General features: G+C 41.2%; 2 protein-coding genes and 1 long non-coding RNA gene across 3 annotated transcripts in view; 2 read left to right on the top strand and 1 right to left on the bottom strand.

The window, feature by feature from the left end:
* Positions 1-17,887, bottom strand: LOC139622100 (adenylate cyclase type 8). Its single transcript, XM_071479229.1, has 22 exons — positions 17,498-17,887; positions 12,155-12,275; positions 10,796-11,007; positions 9,504-10,247; positions 8,631-8,780; positions 8,322-8,452; positions 8,000-8,111; positions 7,768-7,895; positions 7,454-7,612; positions 7,106-7,340; positions 6,756-6,926; positions 6,535-6,635; positions 5,616-5,817; positions 5,380-5,472; positions 5,026-5,186; positions 4,799-4,880; positions 4,429-4,587; positions 4,083-4,229; positions 3,647-3,739; positions 3,439-3,553; positions 3,088-3,290; positions 1-1,780 (listed from the first exon to the last, which is right to left on the bottom strand). Exons 3-22 carry the CDS (start codon positions 10,949-10,951, stop codon positions 1,565-1,567), a joined length of 3,558 nt encoding a protein of 1,185 aa, XP_071335330.1. The 5' UTR covers positions 10,952-11,007; positions 12,155-12,275; positions 17,498-17,887; the 3' UTR covers positions 1-1,564.
* On the top strand, positions 1,690-3,368 carry LOC139622104 (uncharacterized). Its single transcript, XR_011691149.1, has 3 exons — positions 1,690-1,816; positions 2,001-2,056; positions 3,115-3,368. It is a non-coding gene; the product is annotated as an uncharacterized lncRNA (long non-coding RNA).
* Positions 16,453-18,506, top strand: part of LOC139622102 (protein EFR3 homolog B) — a 30,289-nt gene continuing 28,235 nt past the window's right edge. Inside the window, exons 1-2 of the mRNA XM_071479231.1 lie at positions 16,453-16,642; positions 17,084-17,222. Coding sequence (XP_071335332.1) covers positions 17,216-17,222 — 7 coding nt within the window. The 5' untranslated portion in view covers positions 16,453-16,642; positions 17,084-17,215. The remainder of the gene's footprint in view (positions 16,643-17,083; positions 17,223-18,506) is intronic.

The raw sequence follows: 18,506 nt of genomic DNA, 5'->3' as shown, positions 1-18,506 counted from the left end.
TGAAGAATAAAATAAGAACATATCACATGTGGTCTATTCTGTGCTCATAAACACAAAAGGTTGAATCAGGTTTAACACTAATAAATCTCATAAAGCATCAGAATGAAGCATATGCACAGTCAAAATTAAATAATACTGCTCAGTTTTATGGTTCTTACTGGTTTTATTAGCAGAAATTGCACACTATTAAATGTTTTTGTATAAATCATTAAAAAATAAACATAATATACCTAGGAAAAATGAATAACAAAATGTTACAATTACAGATTACATTTCCAGAAAGACCAAACATTCAGATATCACAGCCTTATTTTAAAGGCCCAGCCCAGTTGTGACATAGATTGATAAACACTTTTGGTTACTTTTCTTTACATTTTGAAGGGTTCATGGATTTAAAAAAAAAAAAAAACACCCTTTGGGTTTATCTACTTAAAAAAAAAAAACAACATTCTGATATTACCAGTAACTGAGTAAGGTCCCTGGGAATCCCATAGAGGAAGTCAAACTTTGCCTTTAGAATATGAAGAAACTCAATTCAGATTCACATAGTTTCCATATGAAAGCATCAATATGCTTCAGGCCTGCAATAATAATTATATAATAATTATGAAATCAAGGGAAAGTGACCTGGGTGGTGTTTTTGGCATTAGAGTTACTACATTAGAAATATAACTGTAGTAAAGTAACTGTAATCATGTTGTATGTAGGCAAAACTGAATTGGCTATGGTGTGATTTGTCACGTTCAGGTGTTTGACAGAAATCTCAGCAATCCAAAGCAACATTGACAGTGATGTGAAAACTAATGACAAATACCTTCTCAGTGGGAGCTAAGAAGAGAAATGACAGAAAATGAAGCTACAGTATGAAACCAAGCTGCATTACTGTCTGTTTACAGAAATAAAGTCCATCTGAAACAGATATTTACAAAAAATCTTGGACAACAATAGTAACACAAATAATGCATCAACTCACAATATGAATTGTACTGGAGAATTGTAAAAAAATTATGCTTGATAAGACAGTGAAATACTAGTCAGTATTGTGCAGGCCATTGGTGTTCTACAAGAGGTTGAGCTGGTTGTTTTGAGGTATTCTGTGTTTTGGCGCAGAGGTCTGAGTATCATCACAGCAATAAAAAGACATTTTGGCCTTCGTTAGCTTTGTACAAAATTAACTTAAAAACTGAAAACACTGCTCGTAATGTGTCGATATGGCAATAAAGACTTACTGTAAAAGAGGCTGGTGGTACAGTCAGGTCCTTTCTAAGTTCAGAACACACCACATGGTTCAAAGATGAAATCTGAGCTTCAGGACTCCAGAAATTTGACCGTGGATGAGTTCCCATGTGTGCACAATAAGCACCCCAAAACCTTTATTTATTTTTAAGATGGCAGGAAAGCTGAGGACACAGTCGTGGGGGAAAACTGGATCCTATGACCAGCGTGCAGCTAATTTTGCTATGGCAAGGTATGAAATAAGAATAACAAAAGTGTAAACCAGTAGAAATAATTTGGCCGGACTGTGTCCTCATCCAACTGCAGTCATCTGACCCTAACAGTCCCCTCAGCACTGCACGGTGCAGGGAGTCAGCATGAACCCCCCGTTGGTCTCTCTCATTTTTTCCCTGTGTCTGGCCTGGACGAGACCAAACACCACTCCTGCCAGCGTCATGCGTCCTGCTGTCCGCCCCCCCCCACGTCCATCTGTTCCAGCATTGGCCATCTTACTGCGCATGTTGCTGATGAAATAGGTGCGGACTTTCCCTTGACGCTCGCTCACCTACAACGACAACAGTAGTCACACAGAAATGAACAGGTAGCAGGGAACATGTTAGCTTTTATTTGATCTGTCTGTTGTTTCTCTTCACTAATTGGTGTCCTTGTTTGTTCCTTAACCCCAAGTGAGGTTTATTTTTGCACCTACTTCTACCTTGGGCTGTTGAGTAATTGTCCTTGCTTGTGTCTAGGCCTATTTTAAGATGTGCACTCCTTATCCCCAGCACAGGTGTTTTCACTTTATCCGGCTGATCAGACCTTTTCTCAGGCTGAAGTTACAGTAAGTGGAGCTTGACTTTGTGGAGATGACTCAGATATTTTGTCATGGACATAAATCACACACACTCAAAATAAAATGCTAGAGGGTAAATATAGCAACTCCATCATGAATAGTAATTTTGGACACTGCCATTGTCATCAACAAGCCTGTACAGTGTGTTATTCTCTGCCTGGTCACAACTTTTTATTTTGAATTGTGGGAAAATTTGTGCAGGGTATAGTAATTCTCTACACACAGTGGATAGTCAGTGTTTTTGTACAAAACCTGTAACTGACACAAATTAGACCACTGACCCCGATCTGCTAAGATTTTTACTTTTAGATGTTTTATTACAGAAGGGGTTTGAAACCCACAACCAAAATAGCCATAAATTCTGGCATTGTGTTACTTACGGATGGAATTATAGTGAAAATAAATTATTCCCCTTTTTGCTGCGAACCCTCTGGAACCTCCTAGGGGTCCGCGGACCACACTTTGAGAACCCCTGCCCTAACAGATACAACATAGGAAACTATAGTCTGCATGTGCCAAAGTAGTTGAGAAAAACATCAAGAGAAACCTGAATGGTTTTACAGGGCCTACTTCATTTTACCTCTAAACACCTAAGTGTTAAACAAAAGATAAACACACTCATGAAAAAAGTAACATTTGTTCAACTTCATTACAGATTACCTATTACAGATTTGTGAATATCACGTATGTCAGCCAGCCTTTTACTACAGACGATGGAAAGACGACAGCAAATGAGGGGGGGGGACAGGTCCCTGACTGTATGATTACTTTTCTCAAAAACAGTAGGAAGTTTGACTACAGTTATTCCTCATGTCACTGTGGCAGTTAGATCCGAGGGACCTACATTCATTTCAGAACTTAACTGAACCGTACTAGGCTTGACTTAACATTGCAAGTTTCCAGTAACGTACCTCCATTCTCCAATTTGCTGTGATACAGTGAATGGTGGTTAAGCATATCTTATGACCATCACTAGCAGCAGGACATACAGAATCAGGCTCCATCTTTCTGCTACTCACCCCCTTCACAAATATTTCTCCACGTAGCTCCAGGACAAAGCCCCACTCAGCCAGGATCTTGCTCGTGGCCTCAGGCACCTGGATGCGTCCGCTAACACCTGTGCTGTCCATGCGGCTGGCCAGGTTCACTGTTGACCCCCAGATGTCATACTGCGGCTTGGTGGCACCGATCACACCTGCGACCACCGGCCCATGGGCAATGCCTGTTGGAGTCCAACAAAGAAAATAATTTGCTTTGGACAAAATGAATAAAAAGAAGTGGGTCTATGCGTCTTTGAGAATGGTGCATGATCAGCAATAGTTTGTTTATGTGAATATTTTTTATGTGTGTGTGTGAGGTCAGCCACTTACCCACGCGCAGCTGAAAGTTTTTGGCAGTGTGTCTGTTAATCTCTTTCAAGGTCTCTTGCATTGCCAGTGCAAACAAAACCAGCTCACTGAGGTGGTTCCATTCATCCATGGATACCTGAAAGAGAGAGAGAGAGATGGATGGTTAGATAGTTAGACAGAGAAAGAGACTGAAAAATGAACGCAGACAATGTACAAGAAGATCTCCCACCTCTCTGTCTGGAGCTAAGCCAGAGGCTGCCATGTAGCAGCTCCCGATGGTCTTGATTTTCTCCACGTAGTGGAAGTATGACTCCTCTAACAACTTGTATAAAGAAACAGATAAAGATTAGAGATAAAGATACAAAATTACACACCAATCTCTATATAGGAGCTGAGTTATGCAATGAGAAGCAATCCCATTTGTCAACAGCAAGACCTGGATTGAACGACACCGTCTCTGTCTTATTTATTTTTATCAGCTGAAGAGGAAGGTAAATGCTGTTTCAAATGCTCTGATTGATTACCAGTCATTACCATATACTGTATATTTATTCCATTCCAACAAATTACCCATTACCCTAAAAAAACTACTACTTAAATATATTGTTAAGTAAATAATCTGTACCTACTGTTTAGGGCAGTTTCAGTCATAGTCCTTTACTCACCTCATCAAAGCCAGCAATGATCTCATTCAGCAGTCGGAGGCAGTCCACTCCTTCATGTTTGATCTCTTTCTGCTCAAAGTATTCATTGAACCCAGCAATGGAGGCAAACATAACACCCACTTCATCATAGGACTGGGAGTAAAGCTCCTGAAATCAAAATTGTGTCATACATAGTTATCTTTACAGGGGAATTCTTAAAAGCCTCTTTGTTTGTCTGGTATATGAACTGATTTATGCAGTAAAACATTTAGTTATCAAGGTGAGAGGTCAGCCGAGTAAAGTATAGGAAGAATCATGTGATCTCATTATCACAGTCTGAGGTGGGTTTCTAAAATGTTTTCAGAACCTCATCGTTCTTGCTCCGATCCAGGAAATGTCGCGCCACGTGCATAGGCAAGATGTTGTGTAGCAAACACTCGTTGTGTTCCCGCAACTCTCTCATGTCTTCTACTTCCTGTTGGGCCTGCAAACGCCACAGGAAGTCCAGTCTGGCAGTGGCTTCCCACTGGAGAACAAACAAAGGGCAGACACAGCATCTATCAGAGAACACCTGCATTTATGCGACACACTCCTTTACCCATCTGCTGAGTTCTGCAGTCAACAGTTATGACTCACTGAAACTAATATACAAACTGCAAAATAAAAATTCTACGAGCAAACCAAGCCAAACACCAGCAGGCTTAAAACAGCGAGAACTGCACTGAGTTTGACAGTACCTGCCGGCCATTGTAGAAAACAGCAACTATAAACATCACCATGAGAAGGATGGAGATTCCTTTTCTCCTGACATAGTGAGACCTGCACAGAGGTTAAAGAGGAGAGGTGGAATATAGAGACATAAATCATGTTGCCACAGAAAGAAAAAAGGGAAAATGTGACCAGAGATGTTCAGCACAACAGCAGAACAGCAGGAGTAAATGCAGCGTACGTGCTTTGCACTGACCTGTGCAGGATGTCATGGTGTGTGAGCGTGAGGAAGGCCAGGTGGATGAGGTAGGAGTATACAGCCACTGCCAGCAGCAAGACCGCCAACTTAAGCAGAGAGTTTAGACGCAAAAACACGGCACAGGTCACCATGGCGATCACACCACTCAGCACAAAGATCTGAAGAAACAGTGAAGTAAAGAAGAAGTTAGAGCGAGTGAAGATGAATACATTATAATGACATCACTTTCTTTGCAAATTGGATGAGTTATATTATTTAGTACAAGACCGAATGTTTGTGAAATTAGCATCAACAGGAAATTATATAAAATCTCTTCAGGTAATTAGAATGATAAACAACTCTTTTCCTTACCTCAGGATAGGTGCAGACAGTGAGAGGATATGAGGCTGTGTCGGTTTTGTCCATTATGTCAGCCTCTCCTGTATTTGTGAGAATGCACCATACCTGCACCCAGGCACACAGCACACCAAATATAAATCATATAAAACCTCCAACAACTAAGAAGGCGTGGAAAGAAGGATTATCACAACAAAACAGACACAAATTTCTTATTTAGATAGATCTGGCCCTGTTCCTTGGTCTCTCACCATGTCAGTAGAAGCCAAGCCAAAGTTGATGATGATGGCAGTGAGGGTGAGAAGGTTGCGGGCACTGTTGTTTTCATGGATCCAGCAGCACAAGTGTTGCAGTGCTTCAGGAGTCCACTTGAACTCTTCAGCCAGGGCCAACAGCAGCAGCAGCATGTAGGCGAGAAGAAAGACTGAAAACTGGAGGATGGCTGGGAACAACCTGCAGAGAAAGAACAAAGCAAGGGGACAAGGAGGAAAGAATACAGGCGTGTGTAAAGGGGGGCAAATATGTGTCTGCGATGCATGTCATTCATAAAATCACCTGTAGATGGCACCAAAGTGAAAAAAAAAAATCAAACACTACACATTGTGGCTTTAAACGGTGCCTTTGAAAGCTGATATTTTCAGTTGGGAAACTGGCTAAATTTGTTGTTTTTTAGTATCTTACTAAACATATATTTTATGAGTTTTTCATGTTTGACAATTTAACATATCTTAAAGCAGCAACCCATTATGTTCCTGCTATCCACTGACAGTAAAGGTGACCAGGCATCTGGTGTCATGATTTTGAGCTTTTGTCAATTGTTGGTATTCAAGGAAAACACCAACCACCAATCAGCAAGTATTAATGTAAAAATATTATTGACCTTTAACATATTAATTATGAGTTTAGGTTTAAATAAATGGGTTTTCATGAACCATTCATTTACAATTTTACATTTAGTCATTTGACTGGCTCCAACCCCTCCGTAACCCTGTATGGATAACCCGTTTAGATAATGGATGGATGGATGGATTTAGTCATTTAGCAGACGCTTTTATCCAAAGCATGTGAAGGGATAACACTAAAGCTTCATTCAAACTTGATAAACCTCTATAAAGTAAATGCAGTACTTACAGTGTGACCTTTGACTGGATGGAGTAAGTATTTTCTTACCTGGGTGCAGAGATGAGGGCCTGGGCAGCCATGAGAAAGAGGAGCATGATGAAGGAGCAGACCAAGTTGGAGTTGAACATTTCGTCTCTCATCTGGGAGAACTGGACCAACCAAAAGAGAGCAAAGAAACATCAGCATCACTTCAGGTACTGGTACATGAACATCCCTTTGTGTTCATAAAGGACATGACCTTTCTAATTTACCTTCCCCTAGCTGCGTACCTTGTCCTCGATGTGTGTGTCCTTGAACACCAGGGTCAGCGGCGTGATGTGCTCCTTGTGCATACGCTCACTGCTTCGAACTTCTATAGCATGTTTGATGCGTTTGTTGATCTCTTTGGAGGTTGACTGCCATATGTTGGGAAGTGAACCGTTTGTAAAGGAGGCCAGGATCTACAGCACAAGGAAAGCATATGCATGGTGTAAGACTGATCAAGTATCCTTTCTATTTCAATAATCTATGTCTTTGTGCCTTGTGCCATAGTTATTTGGATGAAAAGAATTTTTTTACTGTGTGACACACAGACAGACAAGACCTTGAATCTGATAATATTTTGTATCCCTGCACCTACACTGTTCATGTCAATGACGTTCCCGAAAGGTATCACTGGGTTCCATGTATGATTTGTTTTCTGGACCTTCGGGGGCTCAATGTAGTCAACATTGTTCCTCTCCTCCTCAGGGCAGATGAGGAAAGTGTCGATGTTGTGTTTCCTTAGAAACTCGTTCCTGTCACGGCCATGACCATCCTCTGTCTTGTAGATGCCCTCTAGACTGTCCAGAGTTGCCCTTGAGATGTGGATGCGCCTGGAGGATGGAGAAGAGAAGCAGAATAAATTATTGGTGCTATATAAGGAAATGCTCTCCAATCACAACATGAGGAGATGAATTACTGTGCTGGTACCAGCAGGGACACTAACCCTGGTATTCCCCCAGCCTCCAGCATGTTGGCGATGCCCACGTCCCAGGACCAGACGTCAAACTGCCATTTCTGCAGCCCGAGCACCCCACATAGGACAGATCCTGTGTGGATCCCGATCCTCATATCCATGTCAAACTTTAACTGCTTTCGTACACACCTGGCATTGGTGAGAAGTCAAGTGGCAATTGAAATATTGTATTAACGTCTCTTGTTTTGTGAAATAATCATTCTTCATATATTACGGTGACTTTGACAGTGATAGTCAGAAATTGGGGACCCAGTGGTGTTAGACCCCCGTGAGGTAAAACTGACCGTATAGTGTTGATCATAGCAAGGCCCATCTGAACGCAGTAACGGGCATGGGCACGCTGTGGCTCAGGGACCCCTGAGACACAGTAATAACAGTCTCCCAGTATCTTTATTCGCAGGCAGTGGTGCTCCTGTCATGAGAGAAGACATCAGGGAAATTAGAAGAAGGGTGACAAAAATATATTATCCATTATCTACAAATAAATCTAAAGAAAAATAATTCTCAGGTTTTCACCTCTGCCAGCCGGTCAAAGCGTCCAAAGAGCTCATTGAGGGTTCGAACCAGATCCTGTGCTGACAGGTTCATGGACAACAGAGTGAAACCCTTGATGTCTGCAAAAAGGATACTGGGGAGAGGAGAGACAGAGAAAGAACTGTGAAAGAATTTAATGCATGACACATACAAATTGTTCTCAAGTTTCCTGTCAAACTGTTGATTTCTGGTCAACACATGGTAGACTTATTGTAAATCAAAGAGTTTACTATTTGAAAATTCTGATTCAGAGATATAAATATAAGCCTAGTAAATAGTATAGTGTACGTGTGTATGTGTGTACCTGACGTCTTTGTACTGGTGGATATAAATCTTGTGAAACTCCTGAGGATTGGGTTCATCTTCCAAACAGCTCATGTCAGCAATCATCTCCAAGGCAACAAAGCGAGGCAGGATTGACAGCACCAGACGCTCCTGTGTGCCAACATAAGCCCAAAGTGAAGCATGGTTTAACCAGCTTAATACCTATTTACACACACTTCACAAGAGAATTTGGGAAGCATTTTCATCCTTCCATCTACAAAGTGATAAGTGATAGTCTACAGTGGTCATAATACAGTGTGTCCCTGTCTAACGGCAGCCTTCATACTACCTGTCTCTGGTTCTCTTGCTCTAGTTTGAGGCGGCCCTCAATGCAGCGCCGTGTCTCCAGGAAAACCTGTCTCTGGGTGTGGTCTGTCAGGTAGTGGATGAACAAGCCAGCTGTGTTCATACCCAGGTACAGTAGCCCTTTGGCAAACACCTGCATCCAAATGAGAATAAACAATTATTCGCTTTATTTAACTGGGAACATGTGCGCTAAAAGTACAAGATTAGAAATAAGGAGTGGGTTCTGCTTTCACACAACTGAGGGAAATGTATTGTGGGCCTATAGACAATATCTGGACATAAAAGGTAAAGCATTTGAAGTTAAGATTATCTGTACAGAGCAATGTCACATATAGTGTCTCAGTGGGCTTTTACAGTTTCTAACCCAACCTGAACTCTCAAAGTCCAATAATAGGCTTAAAGTATTTCCAGTATCAAATCCAATCCATGGATGAACCAAGTCTCGATCTAAATAATAAGCAGGTTCATTTTAAAAGTGTTTACACTTAAAAAAATGGGAAATACACAGATAGAGGAGCAGAGATAGGCAAAGATAAAAGGGGATTTTACATCCTCAGCAAATGTTTTATAAAATCTTAAAATCTTAGAGCACTGTGCTATGCAGACATGTTAGTTTATTTGGAAGAGGAATGTAAAACTCATTTTAGCGGGAATCTTAATCTGTAGTATAGTTTTATACTAAAGTAATATCTTGAAGGATTGTATCCAATGAAGGAGTATTTTGGTTTGATATTGAATAATAAAAGGAAATTTCAGACATAACCTTTTGTAATATCACTCAAGGGGACAATATTGTTAAGGTTTAATGTATCAGCATTCATCAGTCCAAGTCCAGTAAGTCAGCTGATTTCCTGACCTTTTTCAAAAGCACGGCATCATTGTAGTAGTGCAATATTTCCACCAGAAGGTGCAGTACTGAGGTAAGAGAGCCGGCGCACATGGCCCACAGCAGAGGTAACGGCAGCAGCGTGTATGTGGCGAACAATGTGAACAAAACGTACCACGACGGGTCTTTTTCTAGTCCATATACCAGTCCTCCCAGCACCTGCGTGGTCTGTGACAGCCAGCTAGCTATGCCAGCATAGTGTAGCCACTGCGGGGACAAGGAGTCTTTGCAGGTTAACACCACGAGGCACAGTGCTATAGCTAACACCATGAAAATCCCCGTCAGGCAGCCACGTACAGTGTCAGTGACGGCCTCCGGAGCCAGTGCCAGGTACAGAACCAACACATGCAGCTTGGCCACGGCATCGATTACATTTGTGATAGCTAGAGAGTTGCGTCTTTGGTGAGAAGAGTGTTGCTGGTAGAGTTTCTCCAGGTCACGAGACTTGAAGGTGTGACTCAGGGTGGGTATGTAGACACCACGAATAGTGTGACCCCAGTGAACAAAGAAGTCGGCATCACTGGCGTAGTCGTTAACAGAACCTCCAACACTGTTGTGTGTGCTGGTGGAACCACGGGCCAGGGATGGGTGGACTTTGAACGAGGAGGAGCGGCGTTTGGTGATGCCACGTAAGGCCTTGTTGCGGATTTGTCTGTTGATCTCCTCCATGTAGGCGTCTGTCACAAAGATTTTTTGTGCTGGTTCCACACCAACCTGTCATAATGCAACAGAGAACCAGATGTGTTTACTGTAACAGGGCTGTTCCCATTCTTTTTGCCAAACATCATACCATTCCTTTAAAAAGTGACCACTGTAATGGCAGAGAAATTGCTTTATAATCGAAAGCAAACTAATTTTGGCAATTTACAAAGTATCTTTTTTTTTATCTATGTAGTACACACTTCTTCAAAATCATCACTGAATTGTGCTTTTGGACACTGATCTAAGAACCTTTAAAGGGTTGGTTTACATTCAAGCTACAATGAATCACAACATTTTGTTACTCCATGAACGGTTTAAACTGCTTTAGCTTTATAGTACATGTTCATGCTGTTAAAGCAGAAACACCAATCATGAGTTTCAGTTCAAGTCTTAGTTTAATTTTCCCCCCGTTTGTGTAACATAAGTAAGCGGTTCACAGGAAGCCATGTCTGTTTCAGTACACACAGTCCTCATGTGCATATGTACAAAACAAAACAGTACAAACAACAGTTCCATCTGGATGCAACAAATGTACTGATGTCTGCGGGATTACCAGTCACCTGGGCCTTGAGCTCCTGTTGGATCATGATGTGTTTTACAGCATTCTGCCATAGCATCTTTTTCCGTCGAAGCCCGGGAGAGAGGGTCGCGGACAGGCAGGGTGGCTCACACAGCTCCATAGGGGAGACCTGTGTCGTCTCAGCGAAGGTCACCATGGTGATGACCTCAGCTGACCCTAGCTGCTTGTCCCAGATTAGGAGGAGGCTGCAGCCTGTGATATTGCAGGAAATGATAGAGGAGAAAAAGGTAGTGGTTAGTCCTTTTTCAGTGAGATTTTGATTTAAGACAGATCACAGAAAACAGATCAGACTCTATGGTGCTTTTAATGACATACAAAATTGTAAATGAGCTTCTCTCCTGATATCTGCCGGATTGCCTTAAATCCCATGCTCTTTGCCCTAATGAATACAGGCTGCTGAGCCTTTTTCTATGAGGCACCCTGCCCCTGGAACAACCTCTCTGTAGAAATCAGTCTGTCTGATTCCGTTGAGGGTTTCAAATCTAAACTTAAAACTCTTCTTTGTGCTTTAATTTTCAATTAACTCCTTATTCATTTATCATTTCAGGCTATGTATCCAAAATGTTCCCTGGGATAACTAAATAAAAACTGACTTAATACTACATTATACATATATATATATTTTATACTGCAGTTTATTGTATTTACAGCTCCTCATGTTCTATACATTGGACCTACATGATTTGTGTCCAAATAAATTTGGTTATATCTTCCAAGAAAACTGCATCTGTTATGTTTGAAAATGGTGATTTATGTGGACAGAGCTTCCAATGCTGCACACATTCAGCATGTTGAAAAGAGCCACCTGCTAGGCTTCACGTGTTGGCACTGTGTGTGCGAGAAGAAAGGAAGCTTTCCAACGAATTATCTGGTGGCCAGATTTAGTCCTGAGCTGGTTAATGCCCAGAGTTAAACTCCTCCAGGTCCTTCTGGCTCTAGATGCTGTTGTCCCACCCACTCACAGTCCACTGACAGCAGTCTGATCCTCATCAAGATCATCTATGCACACTGCACAGACTGGATATGATAAAACACCTCATGATAAAAGCATGCCTGCATTTCTAATTAAACTGGTAACTATGGAAGCTGAAAAATATTGACCCTGTGAATTAATTGCATAATATGGCAACATCTGTATTGACTTTTTAATCACATAGCAAACATTAGAGTTTCCCTGCTGAGGAAGGATCAAAGGTTATTTGGCTGTGCCAGGCTTATAACACTCACAACTAAAATACATACTTATTTATTGCATTTGAATACATACATTTATACGTACATACTGTATCCTACAATCCACACCTATCCTGGGTATATTAGAAGAAGATAAGAAACTGACCTGTATTGTTTTACATATTGTGTGCCCACTCCTCATGTCCAGCTTTTGCCATAGGATATATTCAACCAGTTCATCATACTCCATTTTTTCTGATTCCATTGCACTGGAATTGTAGATGAATCTGAAAATTAAGGTATAATCCATAAATGGGAAAAATGAAACTTCAAGTAGTCCCCACTGTAATGCAGAATCCAAAACTGTTGAAGGCTTGGACACAGCCAAGGTGTGTGGAGTCGTTCTGGCAGGGTTGCAGGTCACCACCTGGACTGTTCTGAAATAAAGTCAACGACTGCCACAAAGCAGAGCTGCAGGAGCGAGGAGTGCAAAGAGGATTAGTTAGTCAGCAGCCACTCTCACTGACAAACCTGAGGTCACTGGCATCAAGATGAATGCAGTGCTCTCACCCTCAGGCCAAGTCAACCAGACCTTTTAAAAGCTGAGTTGACACTTGAAATAAATAGCATTATGATCTATTTTCGTATACTCTCTCTCTTTCATCCAATACACATTTTTCTCTTCTTTTCATTCACTCTAATCCCATTCTTGTGTCATCATGTAAATAAAAAATTGCCTTCATGCTCCTGGTTATGTGAGTGCTTATCTGTGCAATTAGGGACACAATGATGACGAGTTTCTTTCAGGCTGTGTACACCTAAAAACATTACCTAAAATGCCTAAAAATCCAGGCTGCCTGTGAGAGCATGGAAACTGAATCCTCCCCCACCTGGTAACAGCACCCCGAGGTGATTCAACAGCAAACAGACCCCAGTGAAACAGCCTTTATTTAAAGCCCTTAAATTAACTTGTTTCTAAGAGGGTGTAACAGGCTATACACACACACATTTATCTGACCAACAGTAACTGTCCTTGCTGAAAAATAAATGCATTTTTGTTTTGTTCTATTCTCTCTCATATAACCGCAAGATACTGTTTGGGCTTTGGGATATGATTCAAAAACACCGGTGGCATGATAATCTCATGAAGACTGCCTAAATTGTTCATTTGAACCTGAAGGATAGGTTCACTGATTTTCGATTCAAATGTTGTTTTCCATAAATTCAAACCATGCATAACACAACATCACCCACAACTACTCTATGGCTGCTTTTCTGTGGATGTTCACACAGCCCAATGAGGCAATCGTTTCTCTATATGTTCCGGCAATAAAAACAGAGCTGCAGAAGAAAACATTTATTGCATACACACTCGGGCTAATAAAATTGAAATGTTCATCAAAATGTCCACTTTTTGGTGTCTGTGAAGAAAATTTGTGAGGGCTAGACTGATTTTGACCGACTGACTGGCTGACTCTAATTGACTTAGAGGTCCACAATGATTTTCTCAGTAGGTTCTTGTTTTGAAACAGTGATACAGTGATATAATTCTTTGAGTCCTCTGTGTTATTTTGTGTGGTTTATTAGCAATGCCAGGCTGGTTAGTGTTATGCAAAGCAAAGGCTATTCTGTAACCAGTGCGCAAGTGTCCTAATTTTTAGCAGCTTTGTTACACATTATTGCATTATATTTTATTAGCATGATGTGTCATACAATTGTCTTGATATTTGCTGGCACGCTGAGTTGTTTTCACAAGTTATTCTTCACAAAATGAGCCGGATTAAGTTTTCCAAATTCCTATGTTAAGAGTTTGCACATTAATTTGCAGTTTTAAACTTGAAATACACACAACATCAAGACAAACTGTACTGTGCATCAACAACGTAAAGTAATAGAAGGATTTAATAACTCAGGGAGACTCAAACACAGACGAACACAATAACAAAAGGTGCAGTGAAGCAGACTTCAGTATTGAAAATGATGAGTTCTTACTGGGTTGACAGCATCAGCAGGCATGTGCTCTCTATGGTTGTAAGCTGGTTAAAGTTTTTGAGACATGCTTTGCTAATTGTATCCAAGCGATGCACAAAGCCCCTAAGACTGATCTAATGAATTCCCATCTGTCCCACCATGACTGCATACCTCAGACCTTTCTTGCTGATGACTGTATGTCTAAAAATAGCCGCCAGGTCTAAGGCAATTAGTTCTACTAGAACTGTTACTACCTAAGCATAGCTCGCCGGCCCTTGGAAAACATGCAAATAAGGTCCTTTTGAATATGTTTAATCAGCTGTCACTGTTACTAGAAAGACTGAGGGAGAATGAGTAAATGAGTGTTGATCCTTTTGGAAGAGAATTACATGAGTGTTTAGTAATCTGTAATTTTATTTAGTGACTCTATTTGGAGTGCCTGTGAACTTGTGTCCAGCTGAGGGAGGAGTTAGGATGGTTTAGTCCACTAAGGGCAAAACCGCAGAAGCTAATTAGTATTAAGGCTAACTGATTTGGCTGTCCACTTATCAGCTGATTGTCCTATGTACTCGAGCCAAATCCGCAACACAACTGACCCTATGGCCAACTTGCTTGCCAAACTTTTCACTTATGCTGGACACAGACATCTATTTGAGTCCGTCAGTGTGTATCACAAATGCGTTGTGTAAGCACGTGTGTGTGGCGTAAGACTACAGTTGGACTGTGAATGCAAGCTGGCTGGCAGTTGCACAAAGCTCTTGTAAGCACAGACATGTATAGGACAGTTTGGGTAAAAACAAAGTAGAGACTGTTCTAAAACACTTTTGTAATGACACTCTGCTATTTACCATAAATCAAATTTGCATGTTTGCAATATTTGGCTGCAAAAAAATTACAAATGTTCAACTAAACGTTGAGAGATTATGAGATATTGGAATCCTCTGTACAGTCCCTTCTCCTACCAAAAAGCCCCCATTCCCAAAGACAGAGAGTCCATATAGCATGGTGATAGTAGCACTAGGCCAAAAGGTGCTTATTCTCTTATTCCCCAGGAATACATGCTTCTTTTGAAGATGCTAACTAACTTTAATATTATGGTATCTGCAAAATAGTATCTCAATAGGATTTTGACAGTGCTCTTAGCCTGTCCGACAAGAAATATTAATACCAAGCATATTACAGAGACATCCTGGCTTGGGGGCACCCAGTAACTGTAGAACTGTGCCAAGTTGGCATGTTTAATAATCCATCCATGAAACAGCCCTGAAATACTTGGCCTGATTTGGGCTTTAGTTCAATATGGCTATACTGTAGGGTGTGCCCTCCCATTCAAAAAGGTTCACACGGCATCTAATGAACAGTTGTGGACATGTTAGCAGCAGGAGGCACGGGAGGACAAAAATACTGCTACATAAAAGACTCATGGTTCTTATGGCTTAGTGGGGATAAAGGACCCTGGTAAGTTTCTTAGTTAGTCACATAACCTTAGTGTACTAAGTGGTCCACAGAGAAGCACCAAGTTTAGACTTCAAAAAGGGTAGTAGGTAATGTGTCGCATCATGTCCACCAATTATGATACACTGTCCTGCAAAATGCTCGGGTTTGGGTTATGTTAAATATACAATGAAACTGTTTTGTGGGAATATAATAATCTCTAGAATTTACAGACTGGCTCAAGAAAAAAAACTTCAGCTAGATTCCTACTGACTCACTGCTGTCACCAGCTGGTAGGAAAAGAGCTTGTTGCAGTAACAGGATGTCCCTTCCCCAGCTATAGAAGCATTCGGTCTACACAGTGCAGATTTGTTTTTATTGTTGATAAACTCTGCTGTAGCCTAATTATCATAGTGAATTTGCAATTTGTTATAGTATCATTCATTTTCATTCATTCTTGAATCACTGAACTAACTGGAGGTGCTGGCAATGGTCTGCATGGTAATTTCTGTTAATTTCTGTTGTTAAGAGTAGGGCATATGAACATATGAACTGGGATTACGAATTATGAATGGAGAGGAAACTGCAGTCTTTCAATAAATTAGGTTGAGCATCTGCCGATTAATGGGAAAGCATGTCCTCAAGTGGAGTTTGACAGGAAGTGGAAAAGTAACCATTAGCCAAGTGGTGATGTTATTCCTGTGAAAGCAATGGATAACAATTAACAAATGGAAATTGGTGACTAATCACTTAAATGTACATATTACTATCAATGTTTTGCTGATTTTTTACAGCCATAATTGCTGTATTTCATCTCAGCTGTAGTGAGGTGAGTACCAACTTAAGAGTTACAATATCCATATGGTATTATAACAACAATAAAAAAAAAAAGATGATTATAATTCACTCACGATGCTTTATTATTAAAGCATTAATTTAGTGAAACATCTTACCTACTAATTACGTTTGTCTGATATTGTGTTTATCTGTTCAATATTTATCAAGTAAATAAAATGTACACACACAGACCAGGAACACACAGCTCCTGGTCTGTATGTGTTCAAACATGACTGAAGCTAACTGTCCAGCAAGCTGTCATATATGAAGGGCTAGCCAGTAGCAGCTGGTAGGTGGAGGGATAGTAACTGAATGTATGGCGTCCTGGTACAGCTGAACTTTAGTCAAGGTGGCCGACGTTACCTGTCCGTATGCCAGACATTTTAAGGATTTTAATTTTGTTCACTTCATGGTAAGTAAAGGGTGCCGACAGTGATAGATGTTGTTGGTCAGAGAGGCGGTGGAGCTAAGCGGGGCGAGCAATTAGCTACCGTTAGAAGACTTGTAACAGAGACGAATGCTAGCTTAACACCACCATTTCTACATTTTAATCATATAAGTTAGCCTAGTTAAATTTGGTCAAGCACAGGTTTAAGTCTAAACCTCATCGAAATCGAGGAAAACACTTATCATGAGAGGACAAAGTAAAATGAAAACCTGTGACGGCTAGCACGCTAACGCTAAATTAATTTACTGACAGCTGTGATAATGTGATACACTTAAATATTTGCTTGTCACTGACCAGACAAACGTTAACGTTGGTATATACCGTATTGTGAAAGGTTCAAACATGTTTTAATAGTTATAGCACTATTTGTTTGCTCAGCTAACTTAGGCGTTGTAACTCCCACAGGCCGAAGACAATCCAGCGGTTTTCCTGACTTTCGACGCGCCAGTGCAGACTCAGATCTGGGCCAAAGTGCCGCCCATCTCCCTGCCACAGTGAGTCTGTGAGAGCAACGCCGCCTTGTGACTAGCATCCAACATGACAGGTGAGTAACACCCAACTATTTAACACCTGCTGCAACACTGCTTGGAGGCAGAATAATAACCCCCCCAAAAGTTGAATATGGGGCAGTGAAGAAAAATTACTCAGCTGAGCACGTTAAAGGTAGTTTTATGAATTGTCTATTCAAATCCACAATAAATCAAAGCTGATTGTGAAAATATTTTGTGAGAGAAACCTTGCACGAGTGTTCCAGGTGTGTCTGCACAGTACATGTATGTGATAAGTCTGTTGTGCAGCCAAGTGTGTGAATTCACTCACCAGACATTTTGCCTGTGTTGGTATCCACTGATGGTTACATTCCATGAACACCAAGCCCACTGACTGAACTGCAGTCCCATGGTTTCTCTCTTTCCCTGCTTCTCTCCACCCTCCTATCTCTGTGCCTCCCTGTGTCTCTCACCCAGAGAGAGACTTCTGGTGGATAGTGAGGCCCATTGTGTCAGTGAGATGTTTATTAATGAGAGAGGCGCACACAGAGAGCAGAGCTGCTATTGAAGGACTAATCGCTAATCTCTTCATTAATACGGTCAACCTGCCGATGTACTAACGTAAATTACTAAGTAGCCTCAAGACAGGGATGTACGAGTTGGTTTTCAGCAGGGACTCCTTGTGAATTTGTGAGTTTGTTCTAGTATCAAACTTTACACAGAAGTTGGAGCTGGCTGTACTGTTCAGGCTTCACAGAGGATGAGTGTATGCATATGTGTGCATGTGTGAAGTGTTTTATTCCAGTCAAACTGGGGAGTTGTGGGTACATGCGAGTGAGTACATTTAGCTCATCTGTCAAGCAAATGTTAAACTGAAGGTGCTTGGTTTTGTGAGTATTGGTGGACAAGGGCTAGTTTTCAGAAGATTTCTTTTTTTTTTAAAGAATTGCAGCTGAATAATCAGAGATTCTTCGTCTCTTGCTTATAGTTACATGTCTATTTTGGCTTTGGTTAGGAGTTTCTTTCTCTATGAAAGGAGTAGTGTGTCTCTGAGTGTATCTGCGTGCTTGTGAGCAGTTGTGTGTTAGTTTGCCTGCCATGCCCTTGCCTGCGCCTGATGTCCCGGCCTCTCAGAGGCTGGCACTGGACTGTCGTAGCCTTCTGGACCATCGCGTTGGCAAGGGTAAGTAATAACACCACCTTCTCTGTTCTCTCTCCGGCTCTTTCCTTCTTTTAAAAAGTTGCTTTTCCTACATACAGTTCCATGATGTCTGACACAAGTATGTCATGCTGCAAATGGAAACTACTATTTTGGTTCTGACTTGCTGTGAACTGCCTCC

Source organism: Trachinotus anak, unplaced genomic scaffold (assembly GCF_046630095.1).
Source record: "Trachinotus anak isolate AG129_WGS33_773 ecotype Australia unplaced genomic scaffold, CSIRO_AGI_Tana_v1 ptg000005l, whole genome shotgun sequence".
In the NCBI taxonomy this organism is placed as follows: domain Eukaryota; kingdom Metazoa; phylum Chordata; class Actinopteri; order Carangiformes; family Carangidae; genus Trachinotus; species Trachinotus anak.
Note: the sequence above shows the minus strand (reverse complement) of the source record. Positions and strands in the feature narration are given on the sequence as shown.

What these genes read in the sequence shown, in the direction of transcription:
- LOC139622100 (XM_071479229.1), bottom strand. Translation starts at nt 10,951, where the DNA reads ATGGTGACCTTCGCTGAGACGACACAGGTCTCCCCTATGGAGCTGTGT. An exon ending in GCTATGATCAACACTATACG is followed by an intron (nt 7,613 to 7,767) that starts GTCAGTTTTACC and finishes CACCAATGCCAG; the next exon opens with GTGTGTACGAAAGCAGTTAA. An exon ending in ACACACACATCGAGGACAAG is followed by an intron (nt 6,636 to 6,755) that starts GTACGCAGCTAG and finishes TGGTTGGTCCAG; the next exon opens with TTCTCCCAGATGAGAGACGA.